A 25255-nucleotide genomic window follows, 5' to 3' on the forward strand; every position below is an offset into this window, starting at 1 on the left:
TTCGGTTGTTCCCAAAGAGCTCTCTTATTTGTCTCTATGCAAATTCTGTTTGCATATTTGACACTCGCGAGGCCCAAATTCTATTTTTCATCAATTATCTGTAAGAAACCAGTGTATAGGTGCACCCCTTTCCATTCTGTAGATGTACACAAGGATCACCTCGCGTCACCTATCTATCCTGACAGAAATAAAGTCATTTTGGCTTGTTATTCTTTCTCGCCTGTCTCTGTTTGTTTTCTGACACTTGTCCTTTCATCTCTTGTTTCAGCGTGTGAGGTAACAAACCCTTTGCTCATTACCCTACCCGTCAGTTTATGCTCGCCAAAGCCTCCAATAATCCACATAAAGTCCCTGTCTCTTTTCTCTTAATCATGGCCCACACGCGCACGCACACACACACATTTCAGTCCATGTGACCTCTCTGTCCCCCCATAGGACCCCCTATATAGACCTCTGTCTCCCCTCTAGTTTTTACTCCCCGTTTCAATCATCAGTGAACATCCCTCTCTTCCTTCGTTAAGGTATGTGCTATGAAATTATTCTATATCAAGGTCTTTCTAAGACATTTGTGAATAGAAAAAGTGGTCATTTATAGAAAAAGTCTTCCAGTTATTGTTGATGGACTGTAGACATTTTAAATTACATGATTGTTAGATTATTTCCAAGGCTGTGAAACACTCAAATGTGTTTGTTTAAAGCAACTGTTATCAATATTATTTATGGTAACAATGGATGACTGAATTTAATGTGAAAAGTGTCACTCCCAACAGAGTTGTTACAAAAACAGTACGCTATAAGCAGTAGAGAGCTATTCTTTAAGCTCATTGTTTCGTTTGTTTTGCTCCAAACTGCATGGATTTGATTCACTCCCACCGCTTTCTCTGTAGGCATCTGTATTTCGAATGAAAAAAAAAACATGCCCAGCACCAAAAGACAGTGACAAAATTGAGAGCCAGATATATCTCACAAGAGTTGGTGGAGACCAGAAAACGAAGCTAAAAGGAGAAGGAATATCGGAATTACATTGATCATGTGGCCAGGAACATGACTTGAAATGAATATTAATGTTGCTATGTGTCAGTTGTAGATGAGAGCTGTTTCTGTTGTGATATCAACTTAACTAAACTAAAGGTGCTCATATGTAAATGTTGTGTTGACAGCTTGTAAATGCACTTTGAATTTCTAAATAATACTAAGTAAGTTACGGGTTAAATTAAAGCGGCTGTAAAATATTAAAATTTGACAATGGCTGCTTATTCACTGAATTCTCTAGCCTTAACAATGTCATCATTGTCAGTTTGGCCAGAAACATTGAACGGCGAAGCAAAATGATGAATTCCTCTGCAAATCCCTCATCTGCCTTTTGTCAATGTGGCTGTGTTTATTCAGATCCACATGCTCATGCTATGAGGCCTTGGCTAAAAACTAACTGAGGGACTTTTTTGGGTGGGATGAGGGGCCTTAGTTCTTGAGCTACTGCTAATACATTTAAACAAAGGCAGTCTGGGAAATTTGGTCTATTGCTGGTGTGTCTGAAAAGAAACACACTTTACTGTTTGTTCAGTTTAACTGCAGCTCATTAGATGGTTTTGACGATGGTCTTAGAAAATTACAATATTGCATCTCCAGTAACGAGTCACACTGAAATAGATAAATAAACTGCAGATGTAATAGTTGGGCATGCTAAAGTATTTATGGGGCTCCGCACACATTAAGAAAGCCTATCCCCATCAGTCCAGTGAGAGTGTAAGTAAATACAATGATAATAGAGAACCTGGCAGATGTTAATAGCAGCCAGGCAACCCACTTAATCTCTCCATCCCACATTCTCTCCTGTAAATCAAATTAATCAAGAAGGATTGAACAGCTGATGCCTTAGTCTTATCCTGGGTAAAAGGACAAAGCTTTGGCCTGTGGTTCCTCTGGCCTTTTCTATTCCTAGATTGTTTGCTTCAAATTGCTTAATCTTATTTGCTGAACAAAAGCATTGGCCGGCATTGAACCTATGATCCATGGTCGACTCATAAAGGCATGCATTTAGTTGAGTCTTTGATTATTCGACATCAAGAGACTGATTTCATGACAGCCATCAGGAGTTGCATGCAAACATTTATTCAGAAGGTTTCTTTATTGAAATAAGTCATTTAATTCAGCTTTTCATCTATTTAAATTGGTTAAAAGTCAAATAAGGTTATATTTGGAGACTAGGTAACTTTTGTTGAACAACTTGAGACCATTGTGGCCACAAGTGGAAATATATTTCCAAAGATATTTAAGTCAGTTGCTTTAAGTTTTTTTTCATCACTATTCTACATTAGCAAGCTAAATTGTTTTGTTACAGTGACATAAAGAATGGCGAAAAAGTCTGTAAAAATGATATTGCTGCATGTGTAAAACAACATCTACAGTGGGAGCCACTACAGGCTACTGGTCAAACTTACTGGACCAAAACAGGCTTTAGAAAAACTCATATTGAACAGAGGTTGTATTTTATTGCTTTGGAATTAAGCTTTATCTTTCTAAGTGAAATATTTTGTTATTCATTATTTCAAAGGTTACACAGTCTAGCTTTAATGGTTTTTAGTTGAGGTCTGACTTTAGTCAACACATCACAACAGGTGCTAGTTGTAAATAACTAGTACTACTACCCAACTATTCATGTTTCTGTAAGCATCGTAAGTAATTATTATCAGGAGCCAATTCTGTGACCATTTATGATATATTCTTCAGACCTTTAAAAAAATCATTAAACAAGCTGTTGCATATTCATAACAGTATTGTTTTTTATATCTATGGTTTCAAGTGTCATCATGTCTGATTTAGACGATTATGGGTGAGTCCAGTCCTACTATTTCACTTGCTATGTCTCATTAATTTACTATACTATATATAGAGGATTAAATGGTGATATATATATATATGTACATATATATATATATATATATATATATATATATATATATATATATATATATATATATATATATATATATATATATATATATATATATATACATATATATACATACATATATATATATATATATATACATATATATATATATATATATATATATATATATATATATATATATATATATATATATATATATATATATATATATATATATATATATATATATATATATATATATATATATATATATATATATATATATATATATATACATATATATACATATACATACACATACACTCACCGGACACTTTATTAGGTACACCTGTTCTGGGGCTTATAAAAACAAAAAGCTAATCAGCCAATCACATAGCACCAATTTAATGCATTTAGACGTGGTCAAGACAATGTACTGAAGTCAAACCGAGCATCAGAATGGAGAAGAAAGGGGGTTTAGGTGACTTTGAACATGGCATGGTTGATGGTGCACGGCAGGATGGATCCATTATTTCATGTTGTTTACGCCAAACTCTGAATCTGCCATCTGAATGTCGCACTCATCAGACCAGGCATGATTTTTCAATTTTCTATTGTCCAATATTGGTGATGCTGTGAGAATTGCAGCCTCATTTTCCTGTTTTTAGCTGACAGGAGTTGCACCCGATGGGGTCTTCTGTTGCTGTAGCCCATCTGCTTCAAGGTTGGTCGTGTTTTGTGTTCAGAGATGGTATTCTGTATACCCTGGTTGTAACGAGTGGTTATTTGAGTTACTGTTGCCTTTCTATCATCTCGAACCAGTCCATCCTCCACTGACCTCTGCTCTGACTTCAACAAGGCATATTACGTCCACACAAATGCCGCTCACTGCATATTTTTTCTTTTTCGGACCATTCTCTGTAAGCCCTAGAGATGGTTTAGAGTGAACATCCCAGTAGATCAGCAGTTTCTGAAATACTCATACCAGCGCTCCTTGCACCCTCAACATTGCCATGTTCACAATCACTTAAAACCCCTTTCTTCCCCATTATGTTGCTCAGTTTCAACCTCAACTAGAACTGCAAGCAGTTGTGAACGGGGGCCAAGCCTCCCACGCGACTCGGGATCGGGCGTCGTCGTCCGCGGCGCCGGCCCCTCGCCTCACGGAATCCGGGGATGTAAAGTTTTTGAATGTGGGATGTTTGGTTTGGGAGTTATAGACCAAAAGGCAAAAATAATGGCAGAGAAAGATGCTCAAGTGTGATTTTGGCGCCCCCTTTTGGAGCAATTTAAGGAAAAAGTAGAACCAGCCTGAGAACCATAGGACAAACACATGTGTGAAGTTTGGTGTTAATAGGATAAATCGTTTTGGATTTAGGAGCAGTTTGGTAAAAGGTAGCTAATAGGCAAATCTTTAAAGCGCTACCGTTTGGTCTTCCGATGGTCGTAGAAAAATTCTTTACACAGCATTTGCTCGTGGGAGTCGGTAGAGCATAATGCTTTTGGTTTCGTCCAAATCGGACAAAAACTGTAGGAGGAGTGTGTTTTGGTGACTGACACAGTTTTTGCGATGTAGCGAAAGAAAATCCCATATGCAAATGGGCGTGGCCTATCTCAAAAGATGCAGCTGACTTGTGGGCATCTGTGGATATAAAGTGTTTGACTGTGGGATGTTCGGTGTGGAAGTTATAGCCCCAAACGCGTTTTCTTTGCTTTTTGTGGTTTTGGCGCCCCCTATGGAGGACATTCGCAAAACTACGTTAGATAGAAAGATGCAGCTCAATGTACCAAACAAGTGGATGTCAAGTGTTTCAATGTGCGATGTTCGGTTGGGGAGTTATAGCAAAATCAAATTCTCAACCTCTCCATTGTAAAGACACTTTTTTGAATTTTCCTGCCGAAAGACTTAGGAAATGGCGAAAACAGGCAAAAAAATTGAAAAAGTTTTTTTTTTAATAAGTCCGGCCCACAAAGGAATTTCTTGCCCATATTTTTTCGATAGACTCAAGTATGCCCCATGATAGTCTCCCTTGAGTTTCAAGAAAATCCCTCTTTTTTTTTTTTTTTACGGATTTTCGCAAATCTTTAAAGCGCTACCGTTTGGTCTTCCAATGGTCGTAGAAAAAATATTTGACCAACTTTTGCTCGTGGGAGTCGGTAGAGCATAATGGTTTTGGTTTCGTCCAAATCGGGCGAAAACTGTAGGAGGAGTATGTTTTGGTGACTGACACAGTTTTCGCGATGTAGCGAAAAATGTATATATACGCAAATGGGCGTGGCCTATCTCAAAAGATGCAGCTGACTTGTGGGCATCTGTGGATATAAAGGTTGCGTTCCGAATCGCATACTCTTTCTTTTTTCTATTCTACATACTACATCCGACGATAAAAAGAATCTAGTTAGGATGCAGTAGACATACTATTGGGACATACTTTTCTCTCTTATTTCATCATAACATTGCGCCTTGATCTTGCCTCTTGCTTTTATATCCGTCGCATCCCCGTTTGTTTTCATAACATGGACCTATAGGCTTCGTCGATGTTACGTCACTTCACGTGCGCACTGGATTGTGGGTCAGAATCGCCCAAATAGGATGCACTTTTCAACACTAACAATCTTGGCCGCATGAAGTAGACCATCCGGGTATTCTAACCATCCTAAATCTGGCCACAAGAATCGGGACATCCTAAATCTTTTTTCTACATACTATATAGTAGAAAGTATGCGATTCGGAACGCAACCAAAGTTTTTGACTGTCGGACTTTCGGTGCGGAAGTTATAGCCCAAAACATGTTTTTCCTATGCTGTAGCGCCACCTAGTGGCCGGGAGGTCTGAATTTTTTTGTCTGCGTACGTACCATGGACCTGGATAAGCCATGCAAGTGGCATGTCCCAACCCTTTATGGTTTGGGCTGCAGCACCACTTTTACGCATGGAATAATAATAGGAAGAATAAAAGGCCCAACAAAAACAATAGGGTTCCCTGCCCCGCAGGGCTTGGGAACCGCGGTGCTCTGCATTCCGCGGTCCCAGCCCTTCTCGGGCTTGGCCCCCTAATAAGTTGTCCCGTCCAGGTCTACATGCCTAAATGCATAGAGTTGCTGACATGTGATTGGCTGATTAGTTATATGTGTTAACAAGAAAATGAACTGCTGTACATAATAAAGTGGCCGGTGAAGATATATTCACCGGCCACTTTATTATGTACAGCACTTACACTTTATTATGTATATATATATTTATATTTATAAACCAGATTTATATACAGAAGGTTTTGTTTTATGGCCTGTCTGATGTATTCTTTTATTCTTTTTTTATAGAGGCCATAAGGAGGGTAAGGACGTCTAGTCATTCATTCAATAAGAAGTTTGATCTTTTTAATCTCCAATCATTCACTGTAATTTTTTCTTTATCCAGAAGAGGATGAGGAGCAGGGAGAGGGAGGTAAGACTGACACTGAACTGTGTTGACAGATTGTATTGACCTTTCTTTAGACATGACACATTCAAATGCAGATTATAACAGCAGATTATGAAAGCCATTGTGAATGTTTCATACAGTGGTTTAGTAGAACACAGTAACTGAAATTGAATGAAAAATTAATGGAACACTATGAACCTTAATTAACCCCCTTGGGCACAGGGGGTTATTTAAATTGCAGTACACATATCATAGTTATACATTATGGCCATTCTGATGTATTCAAATTTGCTCAATGTCCCTTTGACTATTTGAGCTCCATCTGATTGTATCTGTGTTCAAACAAAACTGTGGTTTACAGTAAATCAATATATGAAAAAGGAACTGATACTTAATACTTTCCCCTTGCTGCTCTGGCTGTCATGTTGAAGAAGAACGCCCAAAATACAAGTAAGATTACATGGGAATATTATATATACATAACATATTCTCAAAAGTTTGACACTAAATGCATCACAAATAAGTAATATATATATATGTTGATACGCCTTCATGTTATTTTACAGGTCACTGGTCACACAACTTGCTGCCCCTAAAATCCCTGATGGGGACAGGGTTGACTTTGATGTATGTTACTTTAGCATTGCCACCAATGGAACAATTACACGATTACAGCACAAGAAAAAGCATTAAATAATCTCGATCCGTGTATCTGCTGGTCCCTGTTAGGATATCCACAGGAAAAGGATGGAGAAAGATCTTATGGAGCTGCAGACTCTGATTGATGTCCACTTTGAGCAGAGGAAGAGGGAGGAAGAGGAGCTGATTGGACTCAAATACAGGATTGTATTGCCTTTCCCACTCCGCTTTCCTAACTGTTTATTTGACTGTTTATTTCTCTGTCGGAGAGATTTGTCAGGATACTCTGACCACAGCAATAGTGAGTTATATGTGCAGCTGCCATGGTTTCTCTCTGTTACAGGAGAGCCGCCGGGCAGAAAGAGCTGAGCAGCAGCGTGTGCGGGCTGAAAAAGAGCGGTACAGACAGACACGGATTGCGGTAACCCTAACCTTGCACCTCATATGATGTTGTTTAATCGTGATAATAGAGCAATTCAAGTAAAGGGAACTGCAGTAATCAGGTGAAGATGACTTCCCCCAGGAGGAGAGACAGAGGAAAGAGGACGAGGAGGCCAAGAAGAGGGCAGCGGATGAGGCCAAGAAGAAGAAAGTGCTCTCCAACATGGGGGCTCACTTTGGAGGGTTCCTGGCCAAGGTCAGACTAATACATTTAGTAGGCAGGTTGCAGGTGTGTCACTGTATACTACAATTATATGGAGTGCATACAATGTATTATCTAATAGAAGAAGCGTTCGGCACGATAGTGAGAGTTCATGTGTGTCTGATCCTCCTAGAAAGCAAAGCTGCGCTTGATTTCTGCAGGTGGAGCAGCGGCGAGGCAAAAGGCAAACTGCGAGGGAAATCAAGAAGAAGACCCTGGCAGAGAGACGTAAGCCGCTGGATGTTGAGAACATGAGAGAGGACGGCCTGAGGTCAGTTTAAGGTCCATTTAAGAGTCATGCATTTTGAACCAGCTCCATGTTGTAGCAGCTGGCAAGGCCTGGCAACATACAGTATATATTTGTTTTAGAGAGAGAGCCAAGGAGATGTGGGAATGGATCTACCATCTGGAGTCCGAGAAGTTTGATCTGACTGAGAAGATTAAGAGGCAGAAGTATGAGGTGAGCCAATCAGCTAAGACTAAACAAAAAAATGGTATCTTAAAAATTTCAGAATCTTTGTATTTTAAATCATTATTCTTTTCAGATCAATGTCCTCCTGAACAGGATCCAGCATGCTCAGAAATTGTGAGTCAGTTCTGCATAACTACTTTGCATCAACAAACATACCCACACAGATGGAATGCCAAACATGCAAATGTTCCAGATGTACAGGATGCACACATCTGAGATAGTGATGGGGCAGAAAGGGAAGTAAGTGAGACCACTTCCCTTTCTAAAATCAGTCAGTCACACTTGCTGGTCATTTCTCTGGGGAGTGGGGACTCATCACTGTTCATAATCAACTTCTACATTTTAAGTATTATTCTTTTTTTGTCTCAATGCAGCAAAAAGGTCCATGGTAAAGGGAAGGTTGGTGGACGCTGGAAGTGAACACATACATGAGGCAAAAATAAACAAGAAGTCGACTCACTAGTTTCAGGACTTTAGATTGTTTTTGTGTGTGTGTCATTTATTGAAACACATCCACTCGCAATCACACCAGTAATTATAAAATGCACATGTAGCCTACATAAAAAATTTAAATGTTCCATTCAAATTGGAAATTCAATCAGATTTTTGTTCTTTGAAATTCAGACCAGGAAAAAATGTAGAGCTTATACGCACTGCTAATGGGACAACGTGAGTAACCAGCTCAGCTGAAATGAACCACCTTTACTTCTTCTGTGGTATGAAAACAGCATGGATGCCATCACTCTTCCCCTCATGCCACGGCTCAAATCCGGCCTCCAGCGCGATGCTCGTCACATTTCCTGCAAAGCCTGCCTCCTGCTCTTTGTTCAGGTCCAAAATGTACCTGAGATGTACAAAAACACACAAATGCAACTTTAATGCAATGTTGGTTACAGTTATTATTAATTGTTCATCAGTGGATTTAGCTGTGTAGCAAAAAACAAAAATTTTTTTTTTCTTTTTTTTGATATATGAATACTCAAATGCATTTGTGCGTTAGATGGCATAGTCACTGTACCCTTGGTGACTGTACTGTCACCATGGCAACACGCCCTGTTACTATAAAAACTCTCACTTGGCCAACTCCACGACAAGCACAGCGTCTGGTGCAGCAATCTGTCTCATCGTCGGGCCAATCTGGTGCACGCAGCTTCAAAGCATTGACAGAGAGGGAACACAAATACAGAAATGAAACATGGACGTATCAGGAGTCAGGTGAAAGGGATCCTATTTTAGGTTGAGTAACTGTATTTATATGTTAGAAAATATGTACGATTTATTGAGTAGAATTATCTTTGTAGTAATTAGAGGTATTAAACCAGTTCTTACCTGGCAGAGAAGTAGATGACGTTGAAGAAGTCGGAGTATTTCTGTTTTTCTGGCAGTTTGCAAAGTGAGTCCATAGGCAGGAAGGTCACAGAGACCCCGTCCAGATGCATCAAGTCTGAGGAGGATTTGAGAAAATTCAGTTCCAAAACCTAAAAGATTCATATGCAGTCACTGTTTTCTGTGTGCTAGAGAGACTTCCATCAGAAGAATGGGAGGAGATTTAACATACACTGAAAACCACCTGGTTCCCTATTTACTTAATGTGTTAAAACAATAAAACACACTGAAACAGGTAAAGTATTCAACATAATCTGACTCATGCACCTCAGTCTGAACCTTTTCCCTGTGACTTAAACAGCAGTTGTGACTGCGTGAGCCGCTACTCCTGTTTTGACCTACGCTGTACTGACAATCGGCTGAAGCCACACGACCGGCTAATAGCTGTTTACCATTTACAGGGACAGATTTGCGGTCAGTCTCTGTGGCTAGGTCCTCTATCTCCCCGTTGGACTGAGATGTAGGGGGGCAACCCCTTCTACTGGAAAGTGTCTGGAGCAATGCCTGTACATTTGTGAAGGAGATATCCTGGGCTGTCTGTGGGAGTGAGGGAATGAAAGGAGGACATATATAACATGTTCCTCAGTGTATGCCAATCTTACTGCAAGTGTACAACAAAGGGAAGTGGATATTTTACCTTGATGTGTTGCCCATTCTGTGTCTTCAGCTGGCTCTTGTCATCACTTTCAATGCCGAATGACAGGTAAGGGCTGGAAACAATGTCCCCCCAGTAGCCCCTGACAGCCATTTTGTCCCTTTTCTGTGTAGACATGCACCAAGTTAATCTCATGTCTTCGTATTGCTGCATTGTGTAAGAAAAAACAGACACCTACCTGAATGAACACCCGTGAAGACAGCAAACTTGGATTGGCTATTTGGTAGACACTTTCCCTCATTTCGAACGCCAAACCCCGCTCCCTCCATCGCACATATTGTTCTTTCTTGATGACACCACACTGCAGATAGAGACGGGGTCTATCCTTATTTGTCCTAATACAAAACTTCTATGGGCAATTTCTTGGAAGCCAGTTTGAATAGACAAAAAAAAAAGCACACAAAAATATTCCAATACCCCTTTCTCGTGAAGTTTCATTTTGAGGTCCCAGTCGAAGCAGCCCCTCTTGGAGTCGTAGCGCGTTCCAAGGTGCTGCCTGACCCGATAATCCCAGGCTTTGGACATTAAGATGGGAGCTGAACGCTTAGATGAAGACTGAGTCTGGGTCCAGAGCTTGACTATCCTGGCCAGCTCATCTCGCTCTTTGAACTATAAAGATATTTAGCAAGAAATCAGTAATCTTTGAATTTGTCGAGCACTTGGACAGCCGACTTTCACCCATTATGCACTGTATTCCAAGTCTATTTTCACATGGGTTTATCTGAGAAGGCCTCAATGTCCGATTTAAGCAAAGAACATCAACCAAAAGGTCTTAAATCAGTGGTGTGTGAGTTTTGTGGGGAATTTGTCAACTCATTTAGCAATGGCTTGCATGTAATCGACATTAATTTCTATCTTTTTTAGTCTTTTTTATTGTTGTTTGTCTTTTTACTGTTTTTGTATTGTATTATGGACCGTTTTTCTCTGTGTCTGGAATAAAATTAAATCAATCAATCTATACAAAAGGTATGCACTATAGCTTTAAGAAACACAGAGGATAGGTTTAATGTAACAACCTTGAGAAGAGTTGTGTTCAGACAGGAGTGTGTGGCTGTCTCCAGTGTTTCGGTGACAGACAGGGAGAGCTGTGAGGCTGCACGTCTCAGTGTCTCCTCTGTTTGACTGCGGATCTCACTGTTCCCAAACAGCTCCAGGAAAACCTCTGTCTTCTCTGCAAAATAAAAGCCACGGCAAAGCTAATCTAATAGCTGAAGACACAACCAGCTTCATTTATATATATTTTCTACAGATCATTTGTAATTTTAAGAATGTCACAAAAATCCCACCCACCATTATTTCCCATGCTCTCCTGGGGCAGCAGAGCCAGGTAGAGGAGCAGCATTTGTCTAGCCACCTCGTACATGCTGTTTTCTATCACCCACACCTGTAGTAGAGCAGAGAGAAGATGTTTGTAGCTCACAGTAGAGCATACCAATATGTTCCCAATCCCATATGTTAAACAAGACAGTTTAAGAGGCTGAGGCTCACATGAAGGCTTTCTTTGTCCTGCAAACCAGCTATGCTCTTCAAAATATGGCGTGGATCTCCAGTTCCAATCAGTAAAACATTGACCTCCCCTTCAGGTCTCACAGCGCCTAGACACAGAGAGAGAAAGCAAACAGTACAGCATGTCCCAACAAACCAAGTATCAACAGTTGGCATTAAATGTGTGGTAAGATTTCCATTCCATTTAAGCATGGTTTTATTAAAGCTGTTTCTGTTTAATAAAAATGTATAATAGGAAATGTTCCATACTGGTCCCAAAATAATGCATTGACAAAAGAAAGGTTTAGTCAAAATAACGTTTTTCAGGATATCCAGCCCATAATCCCCTGCACTATTTAAATAGAATGGACAAAATAAAAAGGAACACTTCTATTCAATGCAATTTCAAAATGTTACAAAAGACAATTTACTTTACGTGTACTTAAAGGGCAGAATGGCCCCTGTTATAGTGTTAAAGTAATACAGTATTACTGATGAAGCAAGATTAAAATCCTTAGCCAACTGTTCATTGCATAACAATGCATCACATTTTCATAAACAGCTCATGTTTTGTATGTAAATTAATCTGAAAATAAACTATTGATGTCATAATTTAGTGGATTAAAACACAATATTTCTCTAGTAGTGGAGTAAATTAAGCGTTAAATAGAAATACTAAGGTCAAGTAACAAGACTTCACAGCTTTACCTAAATACCTGAACTAACTACTTAGCTACTTTCCACTACTGCCCTAGTCTGGCATGACCACTTCCGCCAGCGTCTATTCGCTTGCGTCGAAAAGCTACGCAGCCCCCGGTTGCTGGCTTTCCCCTATTGTGATCCCCCTCAAATTCGGAAACAATTCGCTCAGTCAACCCGTGTGCTTATGTGCAGCGCTCTCTCTCTCTCTCTCTCTCACACACACACACACACACAGGGTGTGAGAAGTCACATTACTGTAGACAGATATAAAGTGTGGCGATACTTCGGGATAATAATATTGGCGGCGGCGGTCCGGGATGCATCCTAGCTTAGCCTAGCTGTCCAACTTCATTGTACAACTACCCCCGGGCAGAAATACCCTCATAAACTCTGGAAAATGAAGCGTGGGGGTTTGAATTGAGCACCGGACCTTAGAACCAGCTAGATTAAGATCCGCCGTTCCCTTTCTTTGGTGAATTAGGGACTATGCAGCGGTGTTTTAGCGACGGGGAAAGATTCCAACGGCTTCCACTATCACCTAGCAACTCTTACGGCTACTTGCTGCAGTTGGTGTAGCGCTCACAACGTCAAAACCCTGTTCTGCCTGTAAACAGACGGACTACGGCTCTGACTACAGCGATAGGAGGTGGTGACATAAGTTCTCGAATGCTAAAAATTCTACTCGACCGCCGTAGCCGTCCTCTCAACCGCCGATGATAATGTTACCAGAGATAACACTACGTGGGTGGCTAGTTAACTCCGGTTAAGTTATCCCGTGAGCTCCTCGGGGGCTAAAGTGTATGGTGTCTTGACATGCTGGTTAGAAAGCAACACACTATGTATATTCCTTTTGTCTTTAATAGTTTTTGTGTGGCGTTTGCGGGTTTAGCCATTTCTCTGACAGTCTCTGGACGTAAAGACGTTCCATCAAAATAAGTCCCCCCCCCGGCACTATTTTGCAGGACACCGCTGCTGCTTCCCGGGGTTAGCCCCGCCCTAGATGATTGTGATTGGTTTAAACAAATACAAACAGGCTAGCCCAGTTTCCCCGGTTTCCCCACCCGAATAGACGGCTCTAAACAGAGTGCTTCCAGACCCTACTACTTGCTGTAGTTTGGTCTGGCTTTGCGAGACTACTACTGCCCTAATAGGTCCATGCCGTCCATGCCACTGCCTCACTGTCCTCGTGCACACGCTCTCACCTGTACTCAGCAAGTCGCGCGCAGGACTGAAGCCCCACCAAGTGATGCAGCCCGCGCCCTCAGAGGCCCGTCCAGCACTCATCCCGTAGCCTACAAGTGGCCGAAAGAAAAATACAAACAGAGCCGTACAACCTGACCCATGAGTGGCAATTTGAATGTATTTACTGTCAGTACACGTGAGATAGCTTAGCTTAGCACCAACGTTACCGGTAACCTACATGGTCCAAGTCCTATCATTATGTAGTATTAGCTTATTCATGAAGCTGTTATCCATTGACACAAAACCGTCTCTAACTATATTGTCATAAGCAGAAACTGCAACCACTTACTATACTAAACAATTGTTTTGTGTTAGTAAAAACTCACCGTCTGTAGTGCGAAGTTTACAGCTAAGCTAACTTGTCTGGACCTTTTATAATAAGTCTATGGTCTGGACAGAAAGTTTGAGTTCGGTTGCCATGCAACAGACTCTAAATGGAAAGAACTGTCGCCATCTACCGGTGATATGAGTGGAGTTGATGGATAGTAATAGGCTACTCCTCTCTTTTTATATTTTAAAGATTACAATGGTGCTTTATTATTTGCTTCTCACAGTTTGAAGGTTGGAGAATAAGAAAAGCAGTACTGTTAAACTGTCCATTGTTGGTTTATTTGCATTTGAAACAATCCAGAACATTACAACAGGCGTTTTGAGTAATGGGATAGGCTACTGTAGAAGCTCTATGTGTCTCTAGATACCACTACAATTTTAGAACATTAGTAATAATACTGAAATTCACATTTGACCATTTTACCCATGCATGACTATACACAAAAGATGCACATATACATTAGTGTTCACCAGGTATACAAGTACAGTAATATTGGTTAACAGTATAAGGTGAATAGGAGAGGAGAACCAAATATCAAAAATTGTCTGTCCATCCCACAAACAAACACACACACACATTCACACACACACACACACACACACACACACGCACGCACACATGCACACACACACACACACACACACACACACACACACACAAATGAAAGTGTTTTTAAATAAACATAATGGAACACAGAACATGCAAATCGAGAAAACATCGCGATTAACAATAATTTACAACAAGATGTGGCTCTAACGAGGTTTTAATTTGAGCGCGGCATCAACTTCTTCTTCTGGCAGGAGTGTGTGCCACTGGGCTACTGGACGTCTGGGATTGGCTAGCATATCTGACCAGTGGCGCAGGCCAACTCCTGTAGCCCCATAACCCATGAAGCTCTTTCCAATGGGGTCATTGCTCCCAAGTTTATCATAGTCAAACACTGTGATGACGACCTGCACTTTCTGGAATAGAAAAAAAACTTTTATAAAGATAATTTCCAACATTAACACGTAGTGTCCGATACATTTAAGAGGTACAAAGGCACAGCCTACCTGTATCTGCTCAAAGGGGATCTCAAAGCTGAAACTCTCATTAAAGTAAGGATTTAGTGTGTTTTTCTTGACTGTCGTCTTTTTCTTCTTGATCCGTTTCCCGTTTTGCTGCAGAACAATCTTCACAAACGGATCTGATTGAAGAGTAAAAGATGGTGATATAGGTGTATTTTGTGGGGCTTTTTTACTTCCTCATGAGACTCATGTCTGTTGAAGTAGCCAGTGTACAAGGTATTTAAGGGGAGACACAGCTTGTCAATGTTTACAACATAGTAAATGAAGGTGTTTATTTTACTTAACCTTGTTTGTTTGCGTCTATACAACCATCTTTAACGACCATTATCTCAAAATGATATTTTTTTATACAATAGTCTGAATCAAAAATCAAAAATCTTAACTTCTAAAGCACTTCAACTACTTTTTCCATTATCATTCTTAGCACTATTCTGAAGATATAAAAGTAGGAGTTGTTCACATGTTAATTCAAGTTCTTAAAAACATGCTGTAAATGCATTTTTAAGACTAGAACATAATATTTTTGGATTTATAAAAATGAAAAAAGGCTGTATCCAAAATCTATTCTGTAAAAATGTTGGACTCTAATATGTTGTAAAAATTAAATAAAGATTTTAACTCTGGCTTTATCTAACATCTAGATTTTGGGGATTTTAAAGAAATGCAAATGTACGCATAATAATATTAGATATTGCCAAATTTGCACATTTATTCAAACATTTTCTGAAAAACTTAATAACAATATAAAACATTGTTGTTGTGATGTAAGCAATCAACTGGCAATGTTTCATGATGAAATCTATAAGTTAAAAATGTTACCCTATTCACCTACAGTGTCTCGCCTTAAGAAGATATCTGGCAGATTAATAACAAGTGGATTATTTACCTGATAAGCCACCAACATCCATTTTCTTCAGATTCTTTGCCTCCATAATATTCACCGTCAGTTTTCCAGCAGTGGGAACATAGCGTAACGAAATGCAAATATCGCCCAGTTTTTCATCCTGAAAGGAAAATATTAAGACAACTTTCATAAAACTTCTGATTATCATGACCTCTTATTTGTGAGAAGCTATACATTTATTATTTATATCTAGAATAAATCTATGTAAAAAGAGATATATACATTTTGAAGTGCACATATTTATCATCCAATTTTAGTCTTACTGGTTAAAACACAGTTTATATCATACCTCCTCCTTCTCACCACTCTCCAAGTCTCTCCATGTTTGCATCCGCTGGCCCAAGTCAATACTGTTCATGGGAATCTTTATCTCACCAATCTCGTCATGCTTGGAGAAACGGTCGAAGTCAAAAACTTGGAGCACCAAAGTCTTTCCGCCCAACTCTGCGTACGGGATCTAGAAGGAGAGGTTATTACATGATTGGGATGTACAATATCTAAAGATAGACAGTGGAGACAGGAGATAATAAAAAATGATACTGCTGCTATACGTTTCTTTGGGGTAGGGGGCGGGGGGTCTTCGTACCTTGAAGATGAAAGTCTCGTTGAAAACGGGGCACAAATTCTTGCGTTGAACTTTGGTCTCATGCTTCTTCTTTTTGTCTGGCATCAGAAAGACTTTAACATAGGGGTCTGATGTCCCCCCCATGTCCATAGCAGCCAGGTCCTGAGCCTGGAGGATACCCACTATAAGCTTCAGAGGAAAGAGAACAAGTGTCAGTCAGAATGACCAGGGCAAGGCTAACGTTAAAGTTGATTCCATTCTAATGTCTTTGATGAAACTAATAATGAATTCCCTTTTGCTCAGGACCCACCTGGGAGTCGGTGAAGTTGTAGTCCAACGAGAACTCCAGCTTGCCAAGCTTTTCCTGTTCTTTCTCCTCTTCCTCCCCTTCTTTCTTCACCTCCCCCTCCTACAAGATGAGGACATCAGTGCATGGGACATTAATGGGGGAGCTCTGGATCAGGTAAGATTATACTATATCAGAATACATTACTGGAAAGGGCATACCTTCTCTCCGGCCTCTCCTTCACCTTCCTTTTCCTTCTTGCGGCGACCCGTCTTCCTCTCCCTCACTTTCTTGGGCTTTTTCTTTTTCCCAAAGCATTTTTTGAAAACACAGAAGATGCAGCAGGCCACCAAAGCCAGGACCACCACAACAATGGCTCCTATCGCCCACATGGGAACTACCAAAAGAAAATAAGTAAATTCACTCATCTGTTTTATTCGCTGTATGCAGAACGCTTATTGTTGCAGAAAGTTGTGGAAGTCTGATCCTCTGTTAATATCCTTTACACTCACAATAGTATCATGTTGTGGGAAAACTTTTAACAAAACTAACATTTATTTAAATCTTTAAGTAAACGCATGTTTAACATTTTGAGTTTACATCAAAGGAAAAAACACTTTCATAAGTCAGTTCACTACAAAAATCTAAATTAGTTTCAACAATATTATCGAACATAAACTTATTTTTCAAAGCTCAGAAACCGAACCAAAGGTGTACTGTGTAATGTTGTTAACAGAAAATATGACACTATTAAAATATGATGTAGTCTTTCTGTGGAACAATGGACTTGAGGGTTCTTGACCCTACATTTTCTTAAACACATGTTAATCTAAGGACACTTTGCTGCAATGTGTGTTGTCAGCAACACCCTTCACCACAATCTCATAATAACACACTCCCAGCTGGGAGTGGCCCTGTACAACCACAGTCCTCAGCATTGCACTTCATTATTAAATGGCTTACTTGAAGCTACTTAGCAGTAGTCAACTGAGCGGAAAACAATTGTCATGCTCCTTTTTGTTTTTATGGTTAGAATAATGACCCAGAAAACTGGTTCGACTCCTGTAACTCATTCTTTGTACTATGTTGAATGTTTCAAAAACATTCAGTGTAGTTAACTTATTGAAATAATTCCCCCCTTAGATACACAATACCTTGAACCCTTTTAGACTTTGAATTCATTAAAGTTTGACTGAACTGGTAAATACAAATATGTTAAATGTCATAATCTATATCATAATGCAATATATATATATATCATAATGTTAATTCTGTATATTGGTGGATTTTCTCTTTCAGTAAAGAACCATGTTATACAATTTATTTCAACATGTGACCATGTTGTAAATGTGGCTTACTTGGCAGATGACCAAGTTCGTTCATGAACTTTTCCTTCATGTCTTTGTACTCATGGCCGGGGTGATGTTCTGTATGGGAGTTCTCATGATGTTCTGAATGGGAGTGTTCATGGTGAACTGGCTCTGTTGCTTCCTCTGATTCTGGTTCAGAAGGTTCAGCAGCCCTCCGGGCACGGACCCCGGCACTGGCCAACCGCATGTCTGCTGTCAAAACAGTCGTGCAGTCAGTGCATTTATGCATGTGGTGTTGGTTGGATTTCTGTCATGCTGGCCCTCACAGTGCGAGTTAACACAACTTCGTATGTGTCGATGTGTAATCCCCTATGTCCATGCGTTGCAGTACAGTTCAGATGCATAGGACATCTCTAAGCCCGATGATCAACATGGCTGACCTTAATCCCTCAGTTACTGTCATTCTCTCTGTCATGTCCCCCCGCCCCATAACCAATGCTTTCAATCCCCCCTGTATGTCCCACCCCCATTTTTCCCTCATCAGTCTATGTACGTAACTGGATTTAACCCTGGCACTGCAATATTAATCCAAAATCCCAGATTCTCAAAGCTTTATTAATAGGGGTGGGTCTCCTCCTCCATTTCTCTGTCCTTGGAGATTTTTCTGGAATGAAAATATGAATGTTTATTTGTCTGTAAATGTTTATTAAGGAAATGTTTATTCAAAAGAAAGTCCATTGGACAATGGCCGGCAAGATGGACGGAAACTAAATTTTTTTTATTTGAAGATTAGTTATAATAAAAAGAAAACAATAATTTCAAGTAAATATATGGTACTTGAATTTTTTTTGTTTGAATTAAATTGCCTTTTAAGGGCAATTGTCACATTTGTCTAGTTGCAGCTGCTTTGACAGAGAAAATGCTGAATTGAATTAAAACATTATTGCCATATTTACATTCTAGGCAGCTCTTATCAGCAGGTTAATAGGGGGTAAATGGTAAATGGACTTAACTTATATAGCGCTTTTCTAGCCGATTTTCTCGGCCCCAAAGCGCTTTACATATCTTACCACATTCACCCATTCATACACACACTCATACACCGATGGCAGTAGCTGCCATGCAAGGCGCTCTCTGAACCATCGGGAGCAATTTGGGGTTCAGTGTCTTGCCCAGGGACACTTCGACATGTGGCGGGTAGGCGGGGAATCGAACCTCCGACCCTGCACACCAGAGGCAATCTTCCTACCCACTTCGCCACTGCCGAGGATTTTGTGCAGATTCATAGGAAACTAAAAGCAATTCAATCTCATCAAAAGGGCTAGTCAAGAGATTAACGAGTTCAATAAGTGTACAAAATTGGATTTTACCATTTAAAAATACAGAGAAATCTAGCTTTTTGTCATAGGTTGTGCAGCATCTTGCTCATGCATTTAATCATAAGACATTTTTGAAATTGTATGCATATTCAGCTTACCTGTTGATGTGTTCCTTAATTTCCTCTTTATAGAAAGAGCTTTTGGAGCAACTTTTAGTTCAAAGTGTAATTCTTGTTGCGTCCCCTGTGGCCTGTTGGAGCCCTCACACACCCATTGTTCCTTCTGTAAGCAGATGATTCCGACTGGCAGGCTCCCTACAAGCCTTTCGATCAACGCTAAAGCACTGGCAAATCACTAGAGTAGTGTTGCGATTTAATCCCCCCACCCCTCCCACTGATATTAGAATGCTGAAAACACATCTGTTGCTTCATGCGTCTGACTGAAGATGCATCGAGAGCAACAAGAGTTCTTATATTACTATGTGACTAATACGTCTTCATAATTTCACTATTTGAACAATTTGACACATCTACTTGTTGAGTAGGAAGAGTGACTGCTCATTAAACTGATGAGACACTGCAGTGGACGTTGTTTGTATACATTAGACTGAGGAGTTTGAGTGCATCAGACCCTTCACTAATCCCCTCAGCGTAGCTCTCACACTCAATTGTCAATCTACTGACAACTTTCACTGCGAGTGGTTTTCCATCCTCCCCATCACGTTGGCTTACCATTTTACACTACAAAACACATCCTCATTTAGCGCACTGTGAAGTGTAATCCCCAAGCATGGTGCCACGTGTTTGCAACACTACATCTGGACATCTAAGAGGCTCCAGTACAACATGGTACCGCTAACGGATAACTTACTTTACTGCAGAGGGAAACATACTTCAGAAAAACTCTTTAACAGCCACAAACACAAAATATTGTTAGCTGTATAGCATTTATTGCATGCCTGTTGTACTTGGGTTGCATTATATTTCCCTTTTAGTGTGTATGGTATAAGGTCTTATCAGCACATGGCTTTTGTATCAGTGAGGTCAGCAAATTAACAAAAAAAAATGTACCTGTTGAGGGCTCCTTTAAAATAAAATGTACACACAATAGAGCAGAACCTTTTATTTATACCCAAATGGTGTTACTTATTCAGTCATAATATTTTATTTTGGTCAAACAGACTATTTGATCCAAATCAATCAAGAAATGAGGACCTGATCCATTTTTTGTATTATTATTTATTTTTAAAACTACAATATCTGCTTCATTCATCTTGGGTGTGTTGCAGCACTAGATGTTACTGAAACACTAACGGAGCAAAACAGGACATACGTCTGGATGTGATGCACTCTGTTGACATACTTCTACACTTGAATCTTATCTTTGCTGAAACATGTAATTTACCAAGAAGCAGCATAGCCATTTTTTAACCACAAAGATGTCTGGAAGCCGTATGTTAAACATTAAGCTCCCACCCCAACAGTGAGCAAGCAAAGTCCCACTGTTATCTTTACTTTGTTCTATAGGGACAGATGTACCATTCATTTAAACTGCATAACAGATCAGATATATGGACATAATGTTAAACTGGTTGTAAAAAAGAAGAAGAAGAAAAAAAAAGAAGACACAAAAATAATATGTTAGCATAATCTGACTTTATTAAATGTTTCAATGGTATTCCAAATCTTTAAATGATTTAGTTTCTCAAAATACGATGCATTTTTACAAAATATTTGTGAAGGTTAAACGACTCTGACAAACTGGAATGCGTGGCACATGATACAACCAATTCTATTAACAATGAACTAATCTTAACATCAGATGAAAATGGTAGTTTTTAGCACCGTTATTATTATAACTAATATATTATCCCACTGTGGTTTTCAAAATAATTGAGGTATTTTCTGTTATTTTGCTTAGAACTTCTCTGGAGTTTGTAGTAAAAAATATGAAAATATTGTGTAGTTTTCTTAACGGAAAATCAATGCAGCATGTGGGAGACTGTTGCCCCTTTACCTTGACATAGCTTTCGAAATATGGAGCTTGTGTCACTATGCTGCTGTGACCTTTACAGAGTGTGTTTATCAAAGAGGTATTCTCCCATAGGACCGTGGGTCTCGGACGAAGTGATGCGGGTCAGACTGCCGACATAATCACCGAGCTTCTTGATGGTGTCATGGCTGTCGATGAGGAAGTGCTCCTCGAGGAAGTCACACAGCTACAGAAAAAGTAAGACAGAACAGTGAGTGCAAGTTAAATGTAAAACACATGCTATAAAAAGTTGATGAAATGGTTAATAAAGTAGGACACAGTAAATATTTAGTTGGAACAACCCTCAAATCATCCAGGCTGTGATTTAGCTTAACCCATACCACTCATAAAATACTCACACAAAAAGCTTTTTTTATGTGTTGTATATGTGTGTTTTTGTTTTGTTTTGTCAAAATAATGTGCCTGTATGTGTTTATTTAACGGTATTCACTGTCTCACAACTGAACATAAGCCCTTGAACAAATGGCAGTTGCATTTATCTAACAAGGCCAGACTTACATGAGGGTCGGTGTTGCCGCCAGCTCGGCGATGAACATCAATTACACAAGTGTTTAGGGACTTCTGGTAGTCCAGGGAAAAGGACAAAGCATCCACACCACCTCTCCAATCCTCTCTAGTTGGTTTCTAGAACAGAGGGTTGATATTTGGATAAACGTCATACCAAAACAAATAAAATCCCAAACAATGACGTCTTGAAAACTTACAGCAATGGTCTGAAGCACAATTCGGCCTCCTCTTGTGTTCTGATATTCCAGCAGCTTCTCGGCTTGTTCCCTCTCTTTCACCGAGCGCTCCAAGAAAAAACTGGAGAATTTTGGCAAGGCAACATCATCCCTGTCAAAATACATCCCCTAGAAAGATGACAGAAACGTATTATTAAAGGGATTAAAGTGCAGACACGAAAAGAAAAAAAAAAATTATTTTGTATCAATGCAAAAACAAATTTACAGTGATAATATGATAGAAATACATTGAATAACAAATACTACTACACACATGAACTATACGGCTGTCGACTTAACATGTTATCATACCAGAGATAGGTAGGTGTAGGATGCATTGAGCTTGATGTTGATGAGTTTGTTGACGTCTGCCTCGGTCTCCGAATGGAGGTTTTGTTTCACCACAGACTGCATTTCTAAAAACAGGAAACTACTATTAATGTGAATCAACGCCAGACAGTTTAGACCAAAATCCTTACTTATCTTCAGACAGAAGTGTGTTACAGGAAACTATTCTCCTGCATCTGCGACACAAGTCATCTTACCTTTTTCCTTTCTCAGCTAGCTGACTCCTTCTCAAGTGAGCTTATCTAAAGATATGCGCTTCTCCGCTCGACTGCTTTTATGCAACTGGTGTTTAACAAGAGTGTCGTAATTTGCTGTGCTGTAGGTGAAATGGGTTCAAGTGGGCTGTAACGTTTCCAGGCAGGTGTCAAATCAGGTTGCGCTAACGTTGGAGTCTATTGTTAACAGTTACGTTGAGCTTGAGTTCAAGTACCGACGACATTAAAGCTGCGAGTGTTGCTCGTTTGTGGAACACTTTCAACAAGAATTGGCTACACTGCACACACCATCTTACAAGCTAACGCTGGCCTCTCTAGATAAAGTTTCACGCTGATTGTTTAGCTAAGGTTAGCTAGGTTAGTGTCAAATACATTGATAAACTTAACACCAATACACTGGTGTTTCAGCAGAGCCTAAAGTGTAATGAAACAGGTCAACGTTACCTTGCTTTTAGTCACTTACTTGGTCTGGGAAAGTAACGTTACTCCACCGTGTCAGTCCTTGTAGTAGCTAGCGGCTGGCTTTATCTTGTTGTTTACACACCCCAAAACGTTCTTCTTCTTCTTCTTCTCTATTTTATTGGCGGATCGCAAACCAACCTTAAAGGTGCATACTGCCATCTGCTGTACAAGAGTGTGTAACAAAATATCAATTACAGGGGTCTCCAAACTTTTTTCACTGAGGGCCACATACAGAAAAATCTACGAAGGGCCGGGCCACTTTGCAAAAATAACACATTTATCAGGACATGTAGCTGCTCTGATGTTTAGTTTCATAGTGTCTTCGTAAATTGTAATCCTTCTTCACGGCAACACTTTCCTTGCACATTTCCCCTCTTGTTTATATGCCAATGATACACCCAGTGTTTTCTGCCTTTGCGTCCAATGTCCAGCAGGGTGAAAATAGTATCCAGCCGAGGTCCCGACCCTCCTAGGGGGGTCCGGGGGTATGCCCCCCCGGGAGATTTTTTAAAGTTTTTAAAGTGAAATGCATGAATCTGGTGCATTTTGAGAGGGAAATTAAGAGGCAAAATCTGAAGAATTTTGTATGAAAAAAAAATTGAGACACTGTGTCAGATGAATTAGAAGCTATTGGAGAAGGACACATAGATTTTCCATAATAATATTAATTTAAAATAAAATATTATGCAGGGTCCCCTGGGATGGGCTTGTTGCTCATTTTCTTTTATGGGACATATTTCTCTGTAATATAATGAGTGCATTTAAATTATTTAAAAATTAAAAGCGCCATATTACAGTATATTTTTAAAATGTGCCACGGGCCAATCAATCAGTGTTTGACACCCCTGCACTAGTGGGTTAACTAAGAAATGCAAAAAAAAAATAAAAAAAAAAAATTTCAAAGGGCCATATTACATTATATTTTTAAAATCGGCCGCGGGCCAATAAAAAGCGGGCGGCCTGCGGGCCGTAGTTTGGAGACCCCTGACCTACAGTATAGCTGGGTAAAAAAATCAAACAAATAAAACAAAACAAAAAGTTATATTCTACCCACCAACCTTGTATCACACAGAAACTCAAAAAGAGCCCACCTTGCTGTTCTAATACCCTCTTCCTTTCCTTCTGATCCCAGTATACCCATCAGTTTCCAGTCCCGTTCTGTCTCTCTGACTTTACCCTGCAATATTTCCTTCGGCAATTCGTACTTGGAACATTGCAGTAGTATGATGTACATGTGCTAAACATTTTCTTTTATGTCACTGTTCTCAGATTTGTCAGTGTCCCCCTCTGATCATCCTCTCATCTTTTCTGTCATATCTTCAATCCTTTTTTCTTAATTATTGCTTTTTACCCAGGGGGCAAAGTGATTTTATGGACATGGAGCGTTGTAAAAGGTTGTTCACCAAAAATGACATCTAGGACCTTCCACGATCACAACCTGGGTGGACAACCTTGTCATCAAGCTGCTGGAAAGCTACAGTGGGCCGACATAGCAAATCAGAACCACTGTTTAAAGGAATACTTCACCCATACGGAACCAGCGTTCTACCATTATAAAATCACTATTATAATATAATGAATGAGGTTTTTCTTTCCTCAGTCTTCCCTCAGTCTTCCCTTGGCCCAGCTGTCCTGTTAATCCTGACCCTTACTGTGATGTCACAAGAAGGAAAATGTAGGGTTAGACAGTGAGACCATGAAACACTCTTTCTGCCTTTTCTCAGGCTAGGATGATCCGATTTAATTTTTTTTGCACATTTACACTACATAGGATCTCCGAGTTCAATACACCTTCATATTCCAACCGGTGAAGTAGGTCTTTAAGTGAATGGGGGTGAATGGGGAATTTTTTTAACTCATAGATATCATTATGAAACTTTGCCAGTTGATTACTGACATTAAAACAAAAACTTTTTGTATTACAGTATTTTCCAAAATGTTTAAATAAATATGAAAAATCATCAATATCTCACTAATGATGCCTACATTTGCATATCTGCAAAGCCCCAAAATCTAGATGTTGGAAGAAAACAAAGTCAATTTGTTTTTAAATTTTGAAAACAAAACAAGTGTCCAACTGCCTGAAGCTTTTCCTAATCACAGTTCAAATTTGATCAATAACCCATAGAAAATAATT

General features: G+C 39.6%; 4 protein-coding genes across 5 annotated transcripts; 1 reads left to right on the plus strand and 3 right to left on the minus strand.

Annotated features, from left to right (window-relative positions):
• Nucleotides 1–6865: 6865 nt before the first annotated feature.
• LOC307266924 (troponin T, slow skeletal muscle-like) lies at nt 6866–8487 on the plus strand (the record flags this gene model as incomplete). Its single annotated transcript, XM_080049057.1, has 8 exons — nt 6866–6940; nt 7043–7159; nt 7296–7373; nt 7476–7589; nt 7757–7866; nt 7965–8055; nt 8141–8181; nt 8442–8487. 8 exons carry the CDS (start codon nt 6866–6868, stop codon nt 8485–8487), a joined length of 672 nt encoding a protein of 223 aa, XP_079905183.1.
• Nucleotides 8488–8769: 282 nt separating this feature from the next.
• dnaaf3l (dynein axonemal assembly factor 3 like) lies at nt 8770–13579 on the minus strand (the record flags this gene model as incomplete). The annotated part of the gene is made up of 11 exons (XM_080049051.1): nt 8770–8911; nt 9143–9217; nt 9397–9511; nt 9846–9990; nt 10091–10213; nt 10287–10409; nt 10526–10717; nt 11125–11279; nt 11399–11492; nt 11597–11703; nt 13498–13579. The coding sequence occupies 11 exons, from the start codon at nt 13577–13579 to the stop codon at nt 8770–8772; spliced, it is 1353 nt and encodes a 450-aa protein (XP_079905177.1).
• A 1041-nt stretch (nt 13580–14620) lies between these two features.
• Nucleotides 14621–18247, minus strand: LOC307266919 (synaptotagmin-1-like; the record flags this gene model as incomplete). Its single annotated transcript, XM_080049052.1, has 8 exons — nt 14621–14830; nt 14921–15054; nt 15822–15936; nt 16129–16296; nt 16426–16593; nt 16715–16813; nt 16912–17087; nt 18049–18247. The coding sequence occupies 8 exons, from the start codon at nt 18245–18247 to the stop codon at nt 14621–14623; spliced, it is 1269 nt and encodes a 422-aa protein (XP_079905178.1).
• Nucleotides 18248–20957: 2710 nt separating this feature from the next.
• LOC307266927 (ferritin, lower subunit) lies at nt 20958–23230 on the minus strand. Of its 2 annotated transcripts, none has more exons than XM_080049062.1 (5): nt 23120–23230; nt 22406–22509; nt 22076–22222; nt 21870–21995; nt 20958–21537 (listed from the first exon to the last, which is right to left on the minus strand). In XM_080049062.1, exons 2-5 carry the CDS (start codon nt 22505–22507, stop codon nt 21388–21390), a joined length of 525 nt encoding a protein of 174 aa, XP_079905188.1. In that variant the 5' UTR covers nt 22508–22509; nt 23120–23230; the 3' UTR covers nt 20958–21387. The 2 variants fall into 2 exon arrangements, with proteins under 2 accessions (XP_079905188.1, XP_079905189.1); XM_080049063.1 differs by having other exon boundaries at nt 22406–22523; nt 23120–23151.
• Between the last annotated feature and the right edge of the window lie 2025 nt (nt 23231–25255).

The sequence above is a fragment of the Ammodytes marinus genome, assembly GCF_949987685.1.
Source record: "Ammodytes marinus genome assembly, chromosome: 20".
Lineage (NCBI taxonomy): Eukaryota > Metazoa > Chordata > Actinopteri > Uranoscopiformes > Ammodytidae > Ammodytes > Ammodytes marinus.